This window comes from Salmo trutta, chromosome 32 (genome assembly GCF_901001165.1).
Source record: "Salmo trutta chromosome 32, fSalTru1.1, whole genome shotgun sequence".
NCBI lineage: Eukaryota > Metazoa > Chordata > Actinopteri > Salmoniformes > Salmonidae > Salmo > Salmo trutta.
The window spans coordinates 13,421,301-13,441,649 of NC_042988.1; the positions used below are offsets into that span (position 1 = coordinate 13,421,301).

Below are 20,349 nucleotides of genomic sequence, written 5' to 3' on the forward strand. Positions count from 1 at the left end.
CTCCCTCTCTCTCTCCCTCTCTCCTCTCTCTCTCTCTCCTCTCTCTCTCTCTCTCTCCCTCTCCCCTCTCTCTCTCTCTCCCTCTCCCTCTCTTTCTCTCTCTCTCCCCCTCTCTCTCTCTCTCCCTCTCCCTTTCTCTCTCTCCCTCTCCCTTTCTCTCTATCTCCCTCTCTCGCTCCAGAGTTCGACAGGTAGTTTCTCTCAGAAGCTGTGGCTGGGTGTGGCAGCGACGTGTGTGTCTCTGTACAGGCAGGGCGAGGCAGAGGCTCTGGAGTCCTTCCCCTACGGACAGATCTGCTCCTACGGCGTCTCCGACAGCAACACCTTCAAGATCACCGCCGGCGACCGAGACCTGCTGTTTGAAACCACCAAGGTGGGTGAACAAAAGCTCATAGCAGGAAGCATTGTGTGTACTAATGATATATCTGCCACTCATAGACACATAGCAGAGTCTGTAGGTGGAATTAAACCTGAAAAGGTCTTTGATTGAGTCCAGTTGTTCTCCTCATTCGGGCTGCATACAGCAGAGAGCTGCTTTATTGTGCATGGTGAATGGCCTCTATTCCTGATCACAGTGACGCGTTGTGCACAGTCATTGAAACAGCCACGCTACCTGCTCATGATATTATTCCACCCACAGCTCCCTGACCCACGTGCAAAAACAGTAATTAATCGCGATTTAAACGAGAGTACACAGCCTGCCTCTCTCTGCCACCAGAATCAACCACCAAGAGTCTTACTTCCTGTTATTAAATACTAAGCGGGGTGAGTTTTTTTCTTTGCGCTGTTAGACTAAAATATTAGCCCATAACATTTCCCAGAAACCTGGATATTTCCCCAAACAGCAATTTTTCTTTTTCTTTGTGAGAACAAGTCATCTGTTCATTCTGCAGATTTGCTTGCATCTTCCCACGCGGAACAAAGCCCTCTCTGTGATCTCTCTCTCACGGGGCACAAGAGTGGCTTTTATTTATTTATTGGTGCAGCAGAACAGGCAAATTGGAGGCCAGCTAAGGGAGGGTGATACTTTTCTGAACTATGGGACTCACATTGCTCTGTATTAAACTTAGAGGATTTAAGTGGATTGGGCAGAGAGTTCAACAGGAGCTGGTTTGAAGGGGGATATTGTTAAGCTAGGAGTCAACGGTTAAGGAAAGGTTAGCAGCTGAAGTCAGGGTTAAAATTGGTGCCGACAACTGGACTGGGGTCGTGTTGAAGTCAGGGCAAAGGTTATGGCCAGAGGTCACATAGTGTTAGGGGTAAGGCCAGATATGGACTGACGGTAGTTGGATAAATTGGGGTTAGGACCCGGTGGCCAACACAACAACATACGATCATGAGCTAATGCAATATTTTGCTGTGACCTTAAGGACAGATATAAAACCCAGCTGAAACACAGACATAATATGTTGAAATGCAATACCCATCTGCTTTTGTTGTTGTTAGGGTTGTGTCTTACTGAAGTTCAATCCAGTGGTGTGAGTGCTGGTGCTGCTGCAGAATGTGCCAAGGCACATCACGCTCTGACCATCCCTGGAGGATTGTTTCTGTTCCAGCAGCAGCTGGATGACATCATCTCTCCCCTCCCTCCCCTCGCCCCTGTGATGGTGCCAGACACAGACATTGAGAAAGCCACTCCTCACACTGTCACCAGTCTGACTCTCTGTTCTCTCTCTCTCTCTCTCTCTCTCTCTCTCTCTCTCTCTCTCTCTCTCTCTCTCTCTCTCTCTCTCTCTCTCCCCCCTTCTGTTCTCTCTCACTTTCTCGCTCTCTCTCTCTTTCTGTACTCTCTTTCTCTGTTCTCTCTTTCTCTCTCTCTCTACCTTTCTCTGTTCTCTCTCTCTTCCCCCTCCCTCTGTTCTCTCTCTCTCTCTCTCCCTCTCTCTGTCGCAGCTGACTGAGATCATGCAGCTGATGAATGCCTATTTCAGTGCCATCCGTCGCCAGCGTGGGAGGGGCGACGACGTGGTGAGCATCACAGAGGGCACCGCCATCGAGGTGGGCTTCCACCACCTCCCCCCGACACCCACCCCCACCCTGCTGGAGCTGCCCTCGCACCCCGTGTGAAGAGCGCCCCTTTCCCCTGTCCTCAGCTCACATGCAGCCTCCTCGGAGCCCAGCCCCAGCCTAGCAGACCCTGCGCCTGCTTCCTCCACCTCCTCCACTGGGAACAGCACCACAGCCAAAACAAAGAGAAGGCTGTTTTTACTCCTCATCCGTGAAAATAAACCTCGCTGAGCGTTCCAACTGAAGGAGCGAGAAGGAGAGGAGTCTGTTTTGTAAGTGAGGCTAGAAACCCACAGAAACCAATGTGGGTGCTGATGAGGCGTCGCCACCTCCCCCATCCTGCCACACAACCTCTGTTCTCACATGGGAGAACAAGAACCCCGACAACCTGAGGCACGGGACCCGAAGCTGTGGCTCCTTATCTCCTAGAACTCACAGAGCCATACTTTAGGGAGACACACTGGTGCTAGACACAAGAGTTCATCTACTATTCCCCAAGCAGTTACACCGCTCACCTAGAGACACGGAGCAGAGCAGAGGACAAACTGCTTGAGGGAGCGCTGTGAACGTGCCTCTGCTATGTTGTTCTACATGTCGTGCTCTGCCTTTCCTAGAAGATTATCGGCCTTTCCTAGAATATCCTTCATGCAATAGAAAGGGGGGGGGGAGGGGTGGAATCAGACTGACTGACTCACACCCACACTTTCACCTCCTCTCTCTCTCTCTCTCTCACACACACACACTCTGAAAGGGTCTGTTTTCATAAAGACCCCAGCCAGGCTTGCATTACCTAGAACTGTTGATGTAGCAAGCCGTGTGAACTTGAACTGGAACCAGATGATGGAGCTCAGTAAGTCACTCTGGCTGTCATGGACAGAACTGCTCCTGCTGGTACCGTCAGCTGGGTGGGAGAGACTACTGGATGGGACACTTTAATTGGACGAGACTACAGGATGGGACACTGTGATTGGACGAGATGTTATAAAGGATCCAGCCTAATGCTGTGTAACAGAAACTACAGGATCTTGGGCTATGACTTGTCTGTTGTTTCTACCAAACACTCTGATTTCCCCCCTTTTGTCAACTTGCTGCTTGGCCGAGCTATCACCCCAACATGAAACTATGGCTAACACTTGGCTAACACTTGATAGGAGCATTTTAAATGTCTTGTCTGTTCATCTTTAATAGTAAAGTGATCCAACATTGATCTTATATCTAGGCCTATACCTACAATTTAAGGGTGGAACTGTTATTTCCCAGTCTCTGTTTCAGTGGGGGAACATATTCGGTGTGGATGGAAATTAGATAGCTGTTTTAAGTCCGCACTATGAAGAATTGATGTACTCACCTAACCCCCAGCCAGTAACATGGACCATCACAACCACACTGCAGACCCCTGTCTTTTCTCTGCTGTGCCTACATACAGAACCAATGCTGTCCTGACTATTGATGCGTTCTTAGTATTATTTATGTACACACTTTGTGACACCTTGTTTGTGTTGTTTTTTTTTCTTCATTTCATCCATTTTGTATGTTTTAAATGAGGACCTAGCTGTTTTTGTGTTGTTTTTAGTATGGCTTTGAAATGATCCCATTAATGTCTCGTCTAGATCCATTAGGTCACTATACTGATCAGCCATGTGATCCTATATAGCTTAAGGGCTCTGTTCAATCCGTATCGTGGAAGTTCAGCGTTACAGCGTGATTGAAATTTAAAGGCAATGTTCCCGCATTAGCGGAGACTGCATTCACGGTAAACGCTGCATAAGTCTACTCAATTGGAAATTACCTTTCTGTCGCGCAGTCTGTAACGCTTCAGCAACACAGATTGAATAAAGCCCTAAGCTACCTTATTGCCACGAAACCACAGCACATTGGCTGTCTGTGTTCACTACTTGGCTGGTAGACTTTGTCCAAGTTCATTAAAGTAACCAAAAAGTCGTGTTTTGAGCATGGACCAAAGATAAGTTCTGCTGTAAGCTTTTTCCAGAGAATATACCCAGATGTTAGATAGTTGCACCTCAAATGTTACACCCCAACGTCATTTAGACCAATATAAGTTTGAGTTATGTTGTAATACTATTAGGAGCCCAGGCGGTGGTGGGATTTCATTTTCCCTAACCCGCCTGCCCCTGAACCTGGCAGCCAGACTTGGTCTTCCTCAGGAGGAAGGACCCACCATGTCACAGCCAGCCCTGCCTCCTGCCCATACGATATGCAGGCAGTCACTGTCCAGTCAAGCCGTCGCTTTTTATACTGCAGCTGCAGGCAGCTACGCTCACGGTCTCTGAGATCCCTTCCTCCGTGTAACTATGAAAAGGAAGACAGAGTCCAACCTAAAGCTCGCTTTGTTTAAAGTTTGTTTGTACACCGCATGGTACCTTCTGTATGTAATGTGTGTATAGTCAATTGCACTATTGTTTTTTTAACTAACTTGGATGTGCAATAATTAAACTATAAAGAGTATGTAATTAATTAAAAAGCAGCACCATTGTACCATACTGTTTGTTATTGTTTTAAGGCTAAGTATCACTGAAAAACAAAGCCACTCATTGATGTCGTAGTTACAGTCCAGTTTGGTTCTCAACCTGAGCTGCCTGGCAGAGGGGATGGATTTTGGCGCCAGCGACCAGACAGATTTCTAAAATCTCTCCTTCTGAACAGTCAGCATCTTAGGTTGACACAATGGACTTGACCTGCTTGACCGAGCGGGCATCGCTGAGTGAGCCTGCATTTCTTTCTGGTAATGAGGCCTGAAGTAGCGTAGTAGAATTTGATGGGGGGGGGGGGGGGGTATTAGCACACGGACACTCCAGGTGAGTTGTAAAGCTTTATCTAGCATTATTTTGTGGACCATTGAAAAGTTTAGTATTCTGAAAATGCCCACTTCAAAGACTAACTTCTAAGGACTGCATGTCAGTGATTGTACTTCATAATGCAGTAATGAACAAATACCACTTTATCCTAAAAGTATTACAATTATTTATATGAACAGCAGCATACAACTCACACTTAAGTCCACCAATGGCAATGAAGAATATTCTCATAGAATTCTTTTTTTTATTTTCACAACAAAGCTCAACATGAAAAGTATATACATTGGGATGGCTACAAAAAAAGGAAAACTGTAGAGGCTATGCAATTTAACAAGCTTCTTGATGTACGTAGAGTAAAAGACAGTATGGTTTTACACTCAGGCACCAGAGTAGAGAAGTAGGCTGTCCTCTGCAATAACAATGTAATAGATCAAATTTTAGAACAATGACCATTGCCATACATATGAAACAGACGTTTTGGTTAAGTACATACTGGACAGCAGCAACTGATCTGAGGCCTATTGACTAGACGATCCTGTCAGAGCTTGATAATCATGGGCTCTGGTGTCAAACTTTTCAGAAATGTACGAAGACAAAGTCACACCAGGCCTTTTATTCTGTTCCCCATTCAAGGACGCTGGAGTGTTTCTCTGGCTGGTATGTTAGTCTGTGTGACAGCAAAAGGAACAGCACAAAAGCAGAGTAGTACTATACAGTATAAAAATAGTGCCAAACAAGGCTACGAGTTCTGCTGACGGCAACAAGAACAGGAAGAGAGGATAAAAAAAGAGTGATTTGGAATTTTACATCAACCTCTTAACTCATACCCACTGGGCACAATATCATACATTCCACCTGTCAGAGAACAAGATGGAGCTGATACCCATTTGATCCTTTGAGATCTACTATCCATGAAGTGTTTAGTGGTAGGGGTCATTTTGGAATCCTGCATGAGAGAGAGACAGAAGACTAGTCATTCACTACTATTCATAACCATCAGTGGGGATTGGATACAGGCACACAGATTGAAGCGTTGGTTTAACTCCCAAACAGAGCTTAAGGACAGAAGAGGGAAGAAAAGCAGCAGGGATGAACATTAACACTTTTCTCCATAGGGATGGCACAGGAGGCAACTAACTCAGCCCCATCTTTCCCTGGTTGGGCTGTAGAGGGGGACCAGACCCATGTTATGTGACAGGGGTGTCAGCGGGAGGGACCCATGTCATGTGAAAGGGGTGTATATCCCATCTGTCCTCACTGCTCCTGAGTTCCCCAGGAGATGTAGTCGGGCCGCGTGGCAGCACTGTACTCGTCGATGAGCTGCTGCACCACCTCACGGGAGTTGTCCAGCTCGTCAAAGTTTTCCTTGAAGATGTCCTCCTTGCGGAACTGCTCCAAGAAAGCCTCGCGCTTTCGCAGTTTGTCGTACTGCTTGCAAGTCCGCTCGAACAGCTGCAACGGAGGAAGAGAAGAGGCATCCAGTGAACTTGTAGCAGTGAATTCACTACATATACCTCATATTAGTCACTTTCTGCCCACTCCCTCAGTCACTGACTGTGGGTTAGGAGGATACCAAAAATACTCTTCACATTTTATCACCAACCATGAAGTGTTTTGCCATTGAAATGTTAGCTAAGGATTATAGTTTTGTCTCCTTACAAAATATTTTTGCACAAGGCACCCTACTCCCAAGTAGCCAACCTACTCCCAAGTAGCCAACCTACTCCCAAGTAGCCAACCTACTCCCAAGTAGCCAAAAGTAGCCAACCTACTCCCAAGTAGCCAACCTACTCCCAAGTAGCCAACCTACTCCCAAGTAGCCAACCTTTTGAACCTGTAATGAGAATGAGGGGCGGAGCTTACACAGGAGATGCTGGTGTGATTGGCCATCATCAGGCCGCTGACGCGGTGGGCGGAAGGTAGGTACGGGGACTTCCTGGACAAAGCCACCTGGATGCTGGCTGGACCCCAGGGGATGAAACTGGCCAGCTTACGCTCCCGGATCCTCTGCAGGCTCTTGTGGACCTGCACTCACACAAACAGGATTATATCAACTTCTGGAATGTATTGATATTGCTATAACATTTGGACCAATATGTTTAACACACACCACCACGAGGACATTACAATATCCACTTGGTCTTCCAGCCATCTCCTTCATAACTTTATTTTTAATGTCATCCGTAGTTAAGGACATCACTTTGATTAGACAATGTTTTTTAAATATATATATACACTTTTAAAGAGAGGAATATATATATATATTTTTTTTTTGAATAAAAAAAAAAACTGCGCTAGCACACATTCTCATGCTAAATACACACACACACACACACACACACACACACACACACACACACACACACACACACACACACACCTGGGTGGGGTCCACCTCTCCCTGGATGATGTTGAGGATGGCAATGTAGCAGTGGTTGGTCTGTCTGTCCCTGCCCGTGGACACCATGACATTCTTCGGCTGCAGCAGCCTCCGCATCACATCCAGTACTGTGGTCTTCCTCACACTGGCCACCTGGGAGAGAAACAAAGGAGAGGGCATGTATAAGCACGCATATTCATATACGACTGGAATGCTTTGTTCACCAAATGTTTTTAAAAGAAGATGAATCGGCAGATACTTGGATAACTCAGTCAAGATCTGTGTTTTCAAGAACAGAGATTAAACTAAACTAGTACAATTGGTGGGACTTGCTTTAACTCTTTAAAAGTATTTTTGTGGTAGTGGTAGTAGTTTAAAAAAGCTTTACTTTACTATTTAAAGCAAAGCAGTTACATATAGTCAAAGTTAAATGCAATAAAATAATTGGTCTGATTACTTTGATATAGTTGACATGGTAGTCTATTACTTTGGATTGTGGGACAGTTCGATCACAAAAATGTCTGAACTACAGTTGTTGAGTGTGAAAACTAAAAGAAACAAGACAAAATGGTCTTCTGTCAGAATATGGGAACAAAAAGCAGGATCATGTGGACAACACTCTTAGGAAAGCAAAGCAACTGGGTTTCAGATAAAAATATGTACAATTTACTTTTGTAAAACATTCAGTATAAATTAAGTTGGATTTTAGGTGAATGGTGATGTAACGATTAGAAAGTTCTAGGCTATTACTGGGGGAGAGAAATATGATGGTGCATCTAGTGATGACAGCTCTTTAAAAGTATTTTGATGGTAGTTGAACTACGTAGAACAGGTTTGTATCTAGACCTACTAATAGCTAGCTGTAGTTCTAATAAACCAACTCTTTAGGCTAACAGTGAAATCTGAAAAGTACATTTCCTGAAGAAAATGTGGTGTGCTTGCTAGCTTGTTTTAAAGTATGTATGGTTTTGAAAAACATTATAGCAGTGGTAGTGTCTGCAGTAGTAATGTTGGGGACTGGTTATAGCTTAACAAGTAGCTAAATGAAAAGTTAGGATATCCTGAACATGTGAAAGGTCTTACTCATATCGACTGCGGAGAGCGTGATCACACAGTCATCCGGAACAGCTGATGCTCTCATGCATGTTTCAGTGTTACTTGCCTCAAAGCGAGCATAGAGTAATTTAGCTCGTCTGGTAGGCTTGTGTCACTGGGCAGTTCTCGGCTGTGCGTCCCTTTGTTGTCTGTAATGGTTTGCACGCCCTGCCACATCCGACGAGCGTCGGAGCCGGTGTAGTACGATTCGATCTTCGTCCTGTATTGACGCTTTGCCTGTTTGATGGTTCGTCGGAGGGCATAGCGGGATTTCTTATACGCTTCCGGGTTAGAGTCCCACTCCTTTAAAGCGGCAGCTCTACCCTTTAGCTCAGTGCGGATGTTGCCTGTAATCCATGGGAACGACGTCATCGATGCACTTATTGACGAAGCCAGTTGGATAGTTATTTTATGTAAATGTGTATAGTTATAGTTGATAATACTTTGAAAGGATAGGATAGTTAGGATAGCCAGAATTGTTTAAGTTGGTCTTGTAGCTTAATTGGCCAAGCAGCAGGACCACTGAATGGCTACCTCTGTATTCTTACGGCTCTCGTTCAAACCCATGTTAATTTATGCACATTTTAAAATGGTTATAGTTTTAAAAGTATATATAGTATCAAATCTTTTGACAAGCAATCTAAGTGGGGTCAGTCTAAACATCTCAGCGTTGGTTTGGAGTTAATAGCTTAAGTGGTGAAAGAGATTGGTAAATCAAATCACAAATTTGAGACCTTTCTAGTCCACACTAACTTTTGTCTAAGTTGTTGGCAAAGTGGTAAAAAAAGCAGATTTTTGTCAAAAGTTGCATTGTATTACAGTGAATGTTGGAAGTCCCATTAAAGTGATTGAAAAAAATGCAGTTTCAAAAGTATAAATAGTTTTAAAAAGTTGTATGCAAGCACACTATTCCAGACCAGTCTTCACATTTTAAAGTTTGAATGGCATTTCTAGCTTAAATGGTGTAAGAGTAGCATGCAGAAGAATAATAATAAAAATAAGTCTGACAAAGACTTCAGTGTGTTAAAAAAAACTGGGAACTCAGGAAAAGAAATGAGCGCCAACTGAGTTTCATTTTTTTGAACAGTCATCCAACTCGCAATTCCAAGTCAGAAACTCAGGCATCTTTATAGAGCTCCAACTTTCAGACCTGAAGATCACTGACTTATTGATTTTTTCAGAGTTCCCAGCTGTCTTGAAAGCACCAAGACGTACTACGCGGTCACTGAGAACTACTTACCGATTGGTCAGTGGTGAGCGGTGTGTAGCCAGTCATCAGGAAGTGAAGGCGTGGCGTGGGGATGAGAGAGGCGATCAGACCAATCAGGTCGTTGTTCATGTATCCAGGGTAACGCAGGGTGGTTGTGCTGGCTGACATGATGGTGGAAACCTGTGGAGAGAAACAACCTTTAGTTGTCATAATTACTTGTGGCTGTTTTTATTTCCGTAATCTTGTCAGTTTCTGTCGGGCAATCACCAGGAGTGATCATAAGAAATGCAGCCTATATGACAGGAATCATCACCTAGATTCAGCCCCGGGACTATTTTTTCATGAGTGGATGGTCAGGGAGCCGGAAAATAGTTACAAATCATTTGTAGACTGCAAAAAGCCCAAATAGATATAATATTTTACTAAAATAATAGTTTCAAACCTTATTTACATTTGTATACGATCACATATACAGTATGTCTCTATTATGCGTGAGAATACTTAAATTAAAATCACTTGGGTCTGATTTGCTAGTGTTTTTACAGTATTTTATGTTTTAAAAAAAGATATGCCATAGGAGATTGTATGGTTAGAAGGTTAGCTTACTTTAGCTAGAGAGGGGTATATAGGGCTGGCACAATTACTGTATAAATGACAGTTATGGATGAAGACCGTCATGAAAATAAATACCCGGCATAACAGTTTAAATATTTTTGGGGGTTGGAATGAACAGCTGACTGAAGACAGAATTGCCGGGCATTCGTGAGGCTGAGTCCGTTTCTGCAGTAACATGGAATCTTAACAACGTGATGAAACTGCTGTTCCTTGCTGAAACAAGCAAGGAGTTGCTGAGACAGTGTCCCCCTCCCTGCAGCAGCACACATAGAAATATAATGAATAGAACAGACTTGGCACCTCTAACCCTGGCAATTTGACTGGTAAACTCATGGGTACACTCGCAACGGCTGCATGGTATTGCGATACAATCATTTCCATGGTAATGTAGAATGTTCATTCAAATTATTTTAGCTGATGTGGCTCATGCAATGGAATGCATTTTATGTAATATCAATTGAGTTGAATCAACAAATCACAGCACATTTTGATGGGTACACTTCCTGCTTTTAATTCCTTCTTTTACTTCCTCCTTTGTTCCTATGGTTACACTCGCAATAGCCGCCAGTCCACCCATTATGCCACCATTGACTTGAATGGGGACGCCCATTCTATTTCTATGGCAGCACATGCAGTCAGGAGCAGAGAGGAAGAAAAAATACAAAATAATAATAATAATATAACATTTGACCGGTTATTACGGTGTCCGTGTTCATTTGTGTGGCCAATAAGTCATCCAAATTCCATGACCGCCACAGCCCTAGGGATATAGACATATTTGACCGCAAGTTGTTTTTTTAAACAATCACTGGGTGTTCATTCAACAATAATTGCTAGGGAGTGTGAGATCCAGTTTGACAGTTAAAGCATGAGGAGTAACTAGTCTAACTAGTTTGTTTAATCCTCAGAACATTCTGACAAACAGTGTGAGGTTTACTTCACCCATACACTCTCTCTGTATTTGCCTAATCATTTCTGGGTCACGGTCAGTAGGCTATAAACAATAGCCTGGTCCCAGTTCAGTTTGTGCCGTAGTACCGACTTGGCAAGACCGCACAAACAGATCTGGGACCAGGCTATCAAAACGCCTCTGTATAGAAACACTTTCTCCTCTCAGGAGTCTGGGGATCTAGAACCTGGATATTGAGAACACCATTAGGGAAGGAGGTGGAGCTTGCACCTGAGTGGCATGTGTCAATCACTCACCAGCTGGTTGATCTGGGAGAAGGAGGGGTTCTGGATGTGCAGCCTGTCGGTGGCGATGCGGTTCAGAGCAGTGTTGTCCAGTACCACCTGACACACACAAGTCGAAAAGAGAAACAGAATGAGAGGGATGTGTAGACGTGAGGTCAGAAGATTGAGATTTCCACAGAAAGACAGCAATGGGGGAGGTTTGACTTTAGAATTAGGGGAAAGTGAGAGGCAAGAGAAAGATGCTGTGTGGTAGAGACTAGTTAACAGTGGGCTTTGATCCAATCCTCCAGTCAGTCTTGATGGGTAAAGCAGAGTAGACAGTGTGCTGCTGTGTGAAGACTGAAGCAGTGGGGCAGACACTGTGCGTCACTAACAGGGGAACCAATTCTTCTCCACATAGATTCTATTAGCTGTGGGGCTAACCCAATAAGCCTGAGTAGAGGCCCTTACGTAAACTCCTGCAGGAGGAAGTAGATATCGGAGAGGAGAAACATTAGGCTGTCAGAGCATCTCGGGAACTAATACAATCATCAATCCCAGGCAACAAAGATGTAATCATCCGGAGAAGTAAAATGTTCACCAACACTGCCTCATTACCAGTCATACACACCAGCAGCCAGGGAAGAAACCCTCTCTGTTACAGCATGTTGCCCGGCTGGCAGCGATGGTCATAAAACATTATTCATGATATACAGGCCCTGTGGCTCCTAGTTCAACTTCCTCCCTCTCTCTAAGACTTGACCATGGAGCTTGACTGAGGCAGAGCGACAGGTGTGGCTTTTGACACCACACTGAGCATGTTGACAGTGGGGGGAGGGGAGCGATAAGACTTGTCTGTCCCCATCCTGTGGTGTTTTGGGGGATGAAGAAACAGTACCATTTTGGACAGGATGTTTGTAACTTTCAACAACAACATTTTAACGGCACAAAAGGGGACGTTCTCAAAACAATTACCATGCAACATCAGAGTTTATGTGCATGGATTTGATTCCAGGAAAGAACCTTTTGTCTATTCCCCACACAACGGTAGCCAGCTGAAGGCAAAAAGCACAGATGAGAGGGTGTGTGTGGTCTGCAAACGTGTGTGTATTTCTTGCTCACCACACAGTCTGCGTTCTGGGTGAGCCTCTTGAGTGTGAGCAGTGAGTTGTAGGGCTGCACCACCACGTCGCTCATCTCATCCTGGTTAGGGAACACAGAGTAGGTCTGCACCAGCTTCTTAGGGTACCTGGCCAACACGCACAGGAAGAACATAAAAAAGTATCACACACCAGGCCACAGAAAAACATCCAACAGTGGAAAACTAAAGGTGCCCCCAGGGAGAGAATATTATCTCTCCAATGGAGGCTGGGACAATTATGGTTACAATTAGGAGAGAGTTTCTACTCCATAAATTATAAGCCTACTAACTTTACAGCAGTCAAACAGAAAGAGAGACCACCTCATCTCGATGTGGAAATTCAGCCTCCCTGTTTGTGTGTGTGTGTGTGTGTGTGTGTGTGTGTGTGTGTGTGTGTGTGTGTGTGTGTGTGTTTAGACCTGTCATTGAGCCTCTCCAGCAGGTAGGATCCCAGCCCAGACCCGGTTCCCCCAGCGATGGAATGACAAAGGACAAAACCCTGCAACAGAGAAACAGAACAATCTTAATTCTACTGGTCTGGGTGAAAAGATTAAAACGGCTCCAATGTTTGGGCCGATCCAGACAAATGACTAATTTCCTCTGGCTCAGTGCGTCACCACCCCTCACATATTTCCTGACAGCTGATACCCATACACTTCAATTGATGCGGGTTTCATCTCGTTGTGATGGTCACACAGGGATTTGAAAATACAATACAAAAGCATTTTGTATAATTGAAACCACTTTCTCTAGGTAGAAACAAACCACTTTCTCTAGGTAGAAACAAACCACTTTCTCTAGGTAGAAACAAACCACTTTCTCTAGGTAGAAACAAACCACTTTCTCTAGGTAGAAACAAACCACTTTCTCTAGGTAGAAACAAACCACTTTCTCTGGGTAGAAACAAACCACTTTCTCTAGGTCACAGGTGGACTAAATCAGTTAGTGCTCACTGCTGATGAAGGTGTAATGTAGTCGGCAGGCATTTGAGTGGCGTCTGTGCGTTGCTCAGAGGACGCAGGGCAGAATATTATCTGTCTAGTTCTATGAAATGACTATTTAAAATGTTTTATTTAACCAGGTCATTTTGTACTGTTACTAAATATTATCATATCTATTTTACAGTTATAAAGGAAAGTAAAATCATATAGTTAGTCGATGCATTATTTAATTGTTACTATATTTAGAAAGCATATCAGTCATTTCAAGCCACATTCATCAACTTTTGTTGAACAGGAACTATATCACATACACTGAGTGTACAAAACATTAAGAACACCTGCTCTTTCCATGACATAGACTGACCAGGTAAATCCAGGTGAAAGCTATGATCCCTTATTGATGGCACGTGTTAAATTCACTTCAATCAGTGTAGATGAAGGAGAGGAGGCAGGTTAAAGAAGGATTTTTAAACTTTGAGAAATGGATATAAATTGTATATGTGCCATTCAGAGGGTGAAAGGGCAAGACAAAAAATACAAGTGCCTTTGAAAGGGGTATGGCAGTAGCTGGCAGGCTCACCGGTTTGTGTCAAGATTTCACGCTCAACAGTTTCCCGTGTATATCAAGAATGGTCCACCACCGAAAGGACATCCAGCATCCCTGTGGAACGCTTCCAACATCTTGTAGAATCCATGCCCCGACAAATCGAGGCTGTTCTGAGGGCAATTCAATATTAGGAAGGTGTTCCTAATGTTTGGTATACTCAGTGTATATTTCATATTTTCATCAAATTTTTACTATGTACTTGAGCTTGTTACCTCAAAAGTGACTACACCTCAGAAATGTATAACTACTTATACCAGAATGGTGAGATTTTTATCTTTCTTGGCGTATGCAGCATTACTAGTTGTTTATGGCCCTCTCATGATAAATAGTTACTTTTGAGTATGTCTATTTAGGCAGAAATCTACATTTTAGATTACATCTATCAGGTTAAGTAGTATTTATTGTACTGTGCCAGTATATATGACCTGTGTTTATGCCTCCCACTTTCCACCCAGCCTGGAGGTGGGAGGGCAGGCCAACCCCACAAATAGGCTCTCTCCTTCGCCTAGACAGCCATGTAATACCTGCCTTCTACTCCAGTCCAGCTATTACCACCCAACACAGCATGCCACGCCCTATCTCTCTCTCACACACACACCCTCTCAAATGCATGTCCACATACACTAAATAATAACGTGGGGTCATAAAGAGTATGGGCAGCAGAAATTACACAGACTTCTATGAGGAAAGTCATGTTGTTTTAAGGGAGGCAACCTTACAGCGGGCAGTTGAGGAACGTTTTTTAAAAAGGCTTGAAATAACAGAGCATTTACTAGTTTTAAGATGACATGTGCGGGCTCCCAATTTATGTGTACTCTCTATTAAGTTACTCATTATAAGTCGCCAAAGAAAGCATGCTTTCCACCACAGCACAACTGAAGGGAAAGAGAAAAAAATAACTGAAAAACCTATATTCCTTTCACACCTCAGTCTGTGACATATGGAGAGAATCAGGAAGTGTTTCATTCTGGATAGTCCCCTCTCATTTTCAGGTTCTCCCTCCAAAGTTCCCCTCACGTGAGGCGGGATATGCAGTCAGTGCAGTGTGTGTATGCTTTCACCCCATACTTTCTGTGGACCAATCAGAGACTGAGAAAGAGTGGGCTTGCCTCCAAGCTGTCGCTGCCGTCCGCCTCTCTGTCGATGATATCGAAGATCTCCTCATGGATTTTCTCACCCTGCAAAACGACAAGACATGCATTATTCCAGATTGTTATTTGGGTGAATGTAGTTACAAAAAAATGATAATAACATAGCCAAACTTCTACTAAATATGCATTATTCGCCTCAAGGCTAAAGCTTTTGTTCTCTACATGGACCCTGTCCTTTAGCCTCTGGTCCAGCTACAACCAACAACATGGTCCACAGTCACCTGTGAGAAGCCACTGGCCCAGTTGTTCCCTGCACCTCCTCCGTGCTCCGACAGGTAGATGTTCTCTGGGTTGTACAGGTTGGCGTAGGGGGAGTTGAGGATAGAGTGGATCACCCTGGGCTCCAGATCCAACAAAACAGCACGGGGGATGTAGTGTTCATCATCTGCCTGTGAACCATAGAGCGACGTAAGGCTTACTCCTACTTGATGCACAGAAAGCAAAGCATACACAATAATAATAGTAGTCTAGTGACTACCTACAGGACCTGATGTCACAGGGAGGCCAAAAAGATAATCTCATATTCTATTCTACTGCTTTTTAGTCAATGCCACATCGACATTGCTCAATCTAATATTTATATAATTCTTAATTCCATTATTTTACTTTTGTGTTGGAGCTAGGAACACAAACATTTCGCTACACCCGCTAAATATGTGCATGTGACCAATAACATTTGATCGCAGAAAGATGGTGAATGCTGCCTGCCATAAATTATTAGACTGCTCCATCTAGTGGGGAATAATGGTACAGTCCATGGTGCATGTTTCATGTCTATTTTGTTTGCCATCAATACAGCAGCTGCTGCACCACATATTTTATTTAGCTAGGCAGGTTAAGAACAAATTGTTATTTACAATGACGGCCTACCAAAAGGCAAGTACTAAGTCATGTTTTGCAGAGAGGTCAAATACTTATTTCCCTCATTAAAATGCAAATCAATTTATAACATTTTTGACATGCGTTTTTCTGGATTTTTTGTTGTTGTTATTCTGTCTCTCACTGTTCAAATAAACCTACCATTAAAATTATAGACTGATAATTTCTTTGTCAGTGGGCAAACGTACAAAATAAGCAGGGGATCAAATACTTTTTCCCCCTCACTGTATATAAATTAAAAATATAGGACAAAATACACATCACGACAAGAGACACACCACATCAAGAGAGACCTAAGACAACAACACAGCATGGTAGCAACACAACATGGCAGCAGCCATACATGGTACAAACATTATTGGGCACAGACAACAGCACAAAGGGCAAGAAGGTAGAGACAACAATACATCATGCGAAGCAGCCACAACTGTCAGTAAGAGTGTCCATGATTGAGTCTTTGAATGAAGAGAAACTGTCCAGTTTGAGTGTTTGTTGCAGGTCGTTCCAGTCGCTAGCTGCAGTGAACTGAAAAGAGGAGCAACCCAGGGATGTGTGCTTTGGGGACCTTTAACAGAACGTGACTGGCAGAACGGGTGTTGTATGTGGAGGATGAGGGCTGCAGTAGATATCTCAGATAGGGGGGAGTGAGGCCTAAGAGGGTTTTATAAATAAGCATCAACCAGTGGGTCTTGTGACGGGTATACAGAGATGACCAGTTTACAGAGGGGTATAGAGTGCAGTGATGTATCCTATAAGGAGCATTGGTGGCAAATCTGATGGCCGAATGGTAAAGAACATCTAGCCGCTCGAGAGCACCCTTACCTGCCGATCTATAAATTACATCTCTGTAATCTAGCATGGGTAGGATGGTCATCAGAATCAGGGTTAGTTTGGCAGCTGTGGTGAAAGAGGAGCGATTACGATAGAGGAAACCAAGTCTAGATTTAACCTTAGCCTGCAGCTTTGATATGTGCTGAGAGAAGGACAGTGTACCGTCTAGCCATACTCCCAAGTACTTGTATGAGGTGACTACCTCAAGCTCTAAACCCTCAGGAGGTAGTAATCACACCTGTGGGGAGAGGGGCATTCTTCTTACCAAACCACATGACCTTCGTTCTGGAGGTGTTCATAACAAGGTAAAGGGCAGAGAAAGCTTTGTTGTAGAGCATTTAACACAAAATCCAGAGAGGGGCCAACTGAGTATAAGACTATCATCTGCATATAAATGGATTAGAGAGCTTCCTACTGCCTGAGCTATGTTGTTGATGTAAATTGAAAAGAGCGGATTGACCCTTGGGGTACTGCCTTGGTGACAGGCAGTAGCTGAGACAACAGATGTTCTGACTTTATATACCGCACTCTTTGAGATAGGTAGTTAGCAAACCAGGCCAAAGACCCCTCAGAGACACCAATACTCCTTAGCCGGCCTACAAGAATGGAATGGTCTACCTTATCAAAAGCTTTGGCCAAGTCAATAAAAATAGCAGCACAACATTGCTTAGAATCAAGGGCAATGGTGACATCGAGGACCTTTAAGGTTGCAGTGACACATCCATAACCTGAGCGGAAGCCTGATTGCATATCAGAGAGAATACTATAGACATCAAGAAAGCCAGTCAGTTGATTATTGACAAGTTTTTCCAACACTATTGATAAACAGGGCAAAATAGAAATTGGCATATAACAGTTAGGATCAGCTTGATCTCCCCCTTTAAATAAAATGACACATCGTGGCTGCCTTCCAAGCAATGGGAACCTCCCCAGAGAGGAGAGACAGGTTAAAAAGGTTGGAGGCAACGATAGGGGCAGCAACCTTAAAGAAGAAAGGGTCTAAACCATCTCACCCAGATGTGTTTTGGGGGTCAAGTTTTAGGAGCTCCTTTAGCACCTCGGACTCAGTGACCGCCTGCAGGGGAAAAATAGGGAGGAGCATCGGGGCTAATCGCATTAGAAGTGGTTGGAGATGAGGAAATGTTGGACGGGCAAGGAAGCATGGCTGAGTCAAATAGAAATCCTGATTTAATGAAGTGATTAAAAAGCTTAGCCGTGTGCTCCTTGTCAGTAACAACCACATCAACATTAAGGGACATGGGCAGCTGTGAGGAGGAGGGTTTATTCTCCAGGTCTTTAACCATTTTCCAGAAGTTCTTGGGGTTAGACCCAAAGAGAGAGAACTTCTCCTTATAGTAACTAACTTTGGCCTTCCGGATAGCCTGAGTGCAATTATTTCTCATTTGCCTGAACGAGAGCCAGTCAGCCTGAGTATGTGTATGCCGAGCCTTTCGCCAAATGGAATTCTTGAGGTGGAGTAACTCTACAAGATCACAGTCAAACCAAGGGCTGAACTGGTTTTTAATTCTCATTTCCTTTATAGGTGAATACCACTGAAAATATCAAAAAAGAAGGTCCAAGCATCTTCGACAGAGGGGATCAAGCGGATTCTATACCAATTTACAGAGGCCAGGTCATGAAGGAAGGCTTGCTCATTAGAAGTTTTTTAGCAAGAGTCAGGTCGTTTCACTGAGCAGCCATTACAAACACAGGCTGTAAAACAGTGATCACTAAGGTCATTACAGAAAACACCAGAATGATACCTATCAGGATTATTTGTGAGGATAACATCAATGAGAGTAGCCTTTTCTGGGTGTTTGGAGTCATACCTTGTGAGATTGGTAATAATCTGAGAAAGATTTAGGGAGTCACATTGCTTGACGACTTGGTCAGGTGGTTTAAGCATGGCCCAGTTTAGGTCACCTAGCAGGACAAATTCAGACTTATAGTGTAAGAGGCCAGGAGAGAGCTTAGGGCAGGTAGGGTGCAGATAGGGTAGAGGCCGGTGCTGATGGAGGACGATAACACCCAGCAACAGTCAACAAAGAGCTATTTGAAAGTTTAAAGCTAAAAAACAGCAAATCAAATTGTTTGGGGACAGACTTGGTGGAGACAACAGAGCACTGAAGGTGTTCCTTGGTAAAGATTGCCACTCCACCACCTTTGAAAGATCTGTCTTTTTTTACCTTTACTTAACTTGCCCTGTCTGTGTTGTCAGTGGATAACTGTCATGTACTGTACTTCAGTTTGAAGCCAAATCTGGCAACCTGCCTAGCCCACATCAGGACCAATAGACAGAGAGGCAAGGATTTCCTCTAGCCTATCGCCCTTTCTCAGCTAATATTATCTGGATTCCTCACATCCTTGCTTCTCGTTTCCTTCTCAAAACACATTGGAGAAGACGGTTTGAGGGGAAGGACCTTGGAACTTCTCCAATACGGTTGAAAAGGATACAAGGTGATGAGATGCGATGCCTAGATGCACTCTCTCCCCATGGGTCTATATCCGGGACAGGAACCTGACCCACTGATCTAGCTAGCTAATGTTCTGTACCTGATAGAAGAAGACATCCTTCCTGTCAGTGCCCTCTGTGGCGAACTCCTCCACAATCCCCTCCGGACTGATGCCATGCTCTGCACAGAGTTGTTTCCAAAACTCAAAACCAACTGCAATAGAGAGGAAATAAGATGCATTTAATTATAACACCAAACCCATGCATGATACGTGCATGTCCAGTAGTTGTTATTTTACTACTAGCCTAGCTGTTGGCTAGCATTGCTAGCGTTAGGTATATGTGCTAGCTAGCTAATAATTTCTAGCAAGGGAAATACTTCACCGTACTTTGGTTTCCACATTGGCCAAGTTGAAGTGTTATGATTTCTCTGGGCATATTCCTCTTTTAGTAGATCCCCTACCAGCGAAGTCTATAAACGGAGACACTACTGTCTAACCGACCACTGTATTAATCTTGCTTCCCGCTTGGAAACAACACGAAATACCGCATAAATGGAGTCACAACGCCAAACGACATTTCGACAGTGCGCAGGCTCACATTCTTCTTCTTCTTCTATAATATTACCGCGTTCAGCAAACATACGTTATAGGGGCATGCCGCCACCTACTGTACTGGATAGTGTAGTCAATCACAGTTTAGAGAATAATGAATAAAGAACCAAACATTAAGATAAACTAAACCCTCCTATCTAATTAGGTACTACTAAGAAAATAAAAAAGACCCCTACTAACTTCTATCAAATCCTGCATGCTCACATTTTAGGGCTGCATTCAACAAATAGTAGGAGTTAAGTAAAATAGTTTGGCAGAATTGCTGTGAATAGAAGTACATTATAATTTACTACAATTAAATAAATAATTGACTTTTTCGAAATTGTCTGGATATAATTACATATCTCTAAAATCGTATTTAAATTTGGCTATTTCATTATGTGTGACCAGAGTGAAACATCAATGTTGCACAGACATTGTGCAGGACGCAACAGATT

At 43.7% G+C, this 20,349-nt stretch overlaps 2 protein-coding genes across 2 annotated transcripts in view; one reads left to right on the forward strand and one right to left on the reverse strand.

Annotated features, from left to right (window-relative positions):
- LOC115171135 (unconventional myosin-X) overlaps positions 1–4,506 on the forward strand; it is a gene marked incomplete in the record, with an annotated part of 30,311 nt that extends 25,805 nt beyond the window's left edge. The window contains 2 exon segments of the mRNA XM_029727669.1: positions 182–373; positions 1,894–4,506. Coding sequence (XP_029583529.1) covers positions 182–373; positions 1,894–2,067 — 366 coding nt within the window.
- A 526-nt stretch (positions 4,507–5,032) lies between these two features.
- Positions 5,033–19,889, reverse strand: LOC115171136 (tubulin gamma-1 chain). The gene is made up of 11 exons (XM_029727670.1): positions 19,688–19,889; positions 19,400–19,512; positions 15,358–15,525; positions 15,095–15,163; positions 12,857–12,936; positions 12,419–12,545; positions 11,330–11,416; positions 9,539–9,688; positions 7,204–7,356; positions 6,687–6,848; positions 5,033–6,275 (listed from the first exon to the last, which is right to left on the reverse strand). The coding sequence occupies exons 1-11, from the start codon at positions 19,734–19,736 to the stop codon at positions 6,078–6,080; spliced, it is 1,356 nt and encodes a 451-aa protein (XP_029583530.1). The 5' UTR covers positions 19,737–19,889; the 3' UTR covers positions 5,033–6,077.
- Positions 19,890–20,349: the final 460 nt, after the last annotated feature.

Excerpts from the sequence above, each read along its gene's own strand:
- LOC115171136 (XM_029727670.1), bottom strand. The coding sequence starts at position 19,736 with ATGCCCAGAGAAATCATAACACTTCAACTTGGCCAATGTGGAAACCAA. Across the intron at positions 15,526-19,399 it reads AGGATGTCTTCTTCTATCAG|GCAGATGATGAACACTACAT; the intron begins GTACAGAACATT and ends TATGGTTCACAG. Across the intron at positions 12,546-12,856 it reads CTGGAGAGGCTCAATGACAG|GTACCCTAAGAAGCTGGTGC; the intron begins GTCTAAACACAC and ends CGTGTTGGCCAG.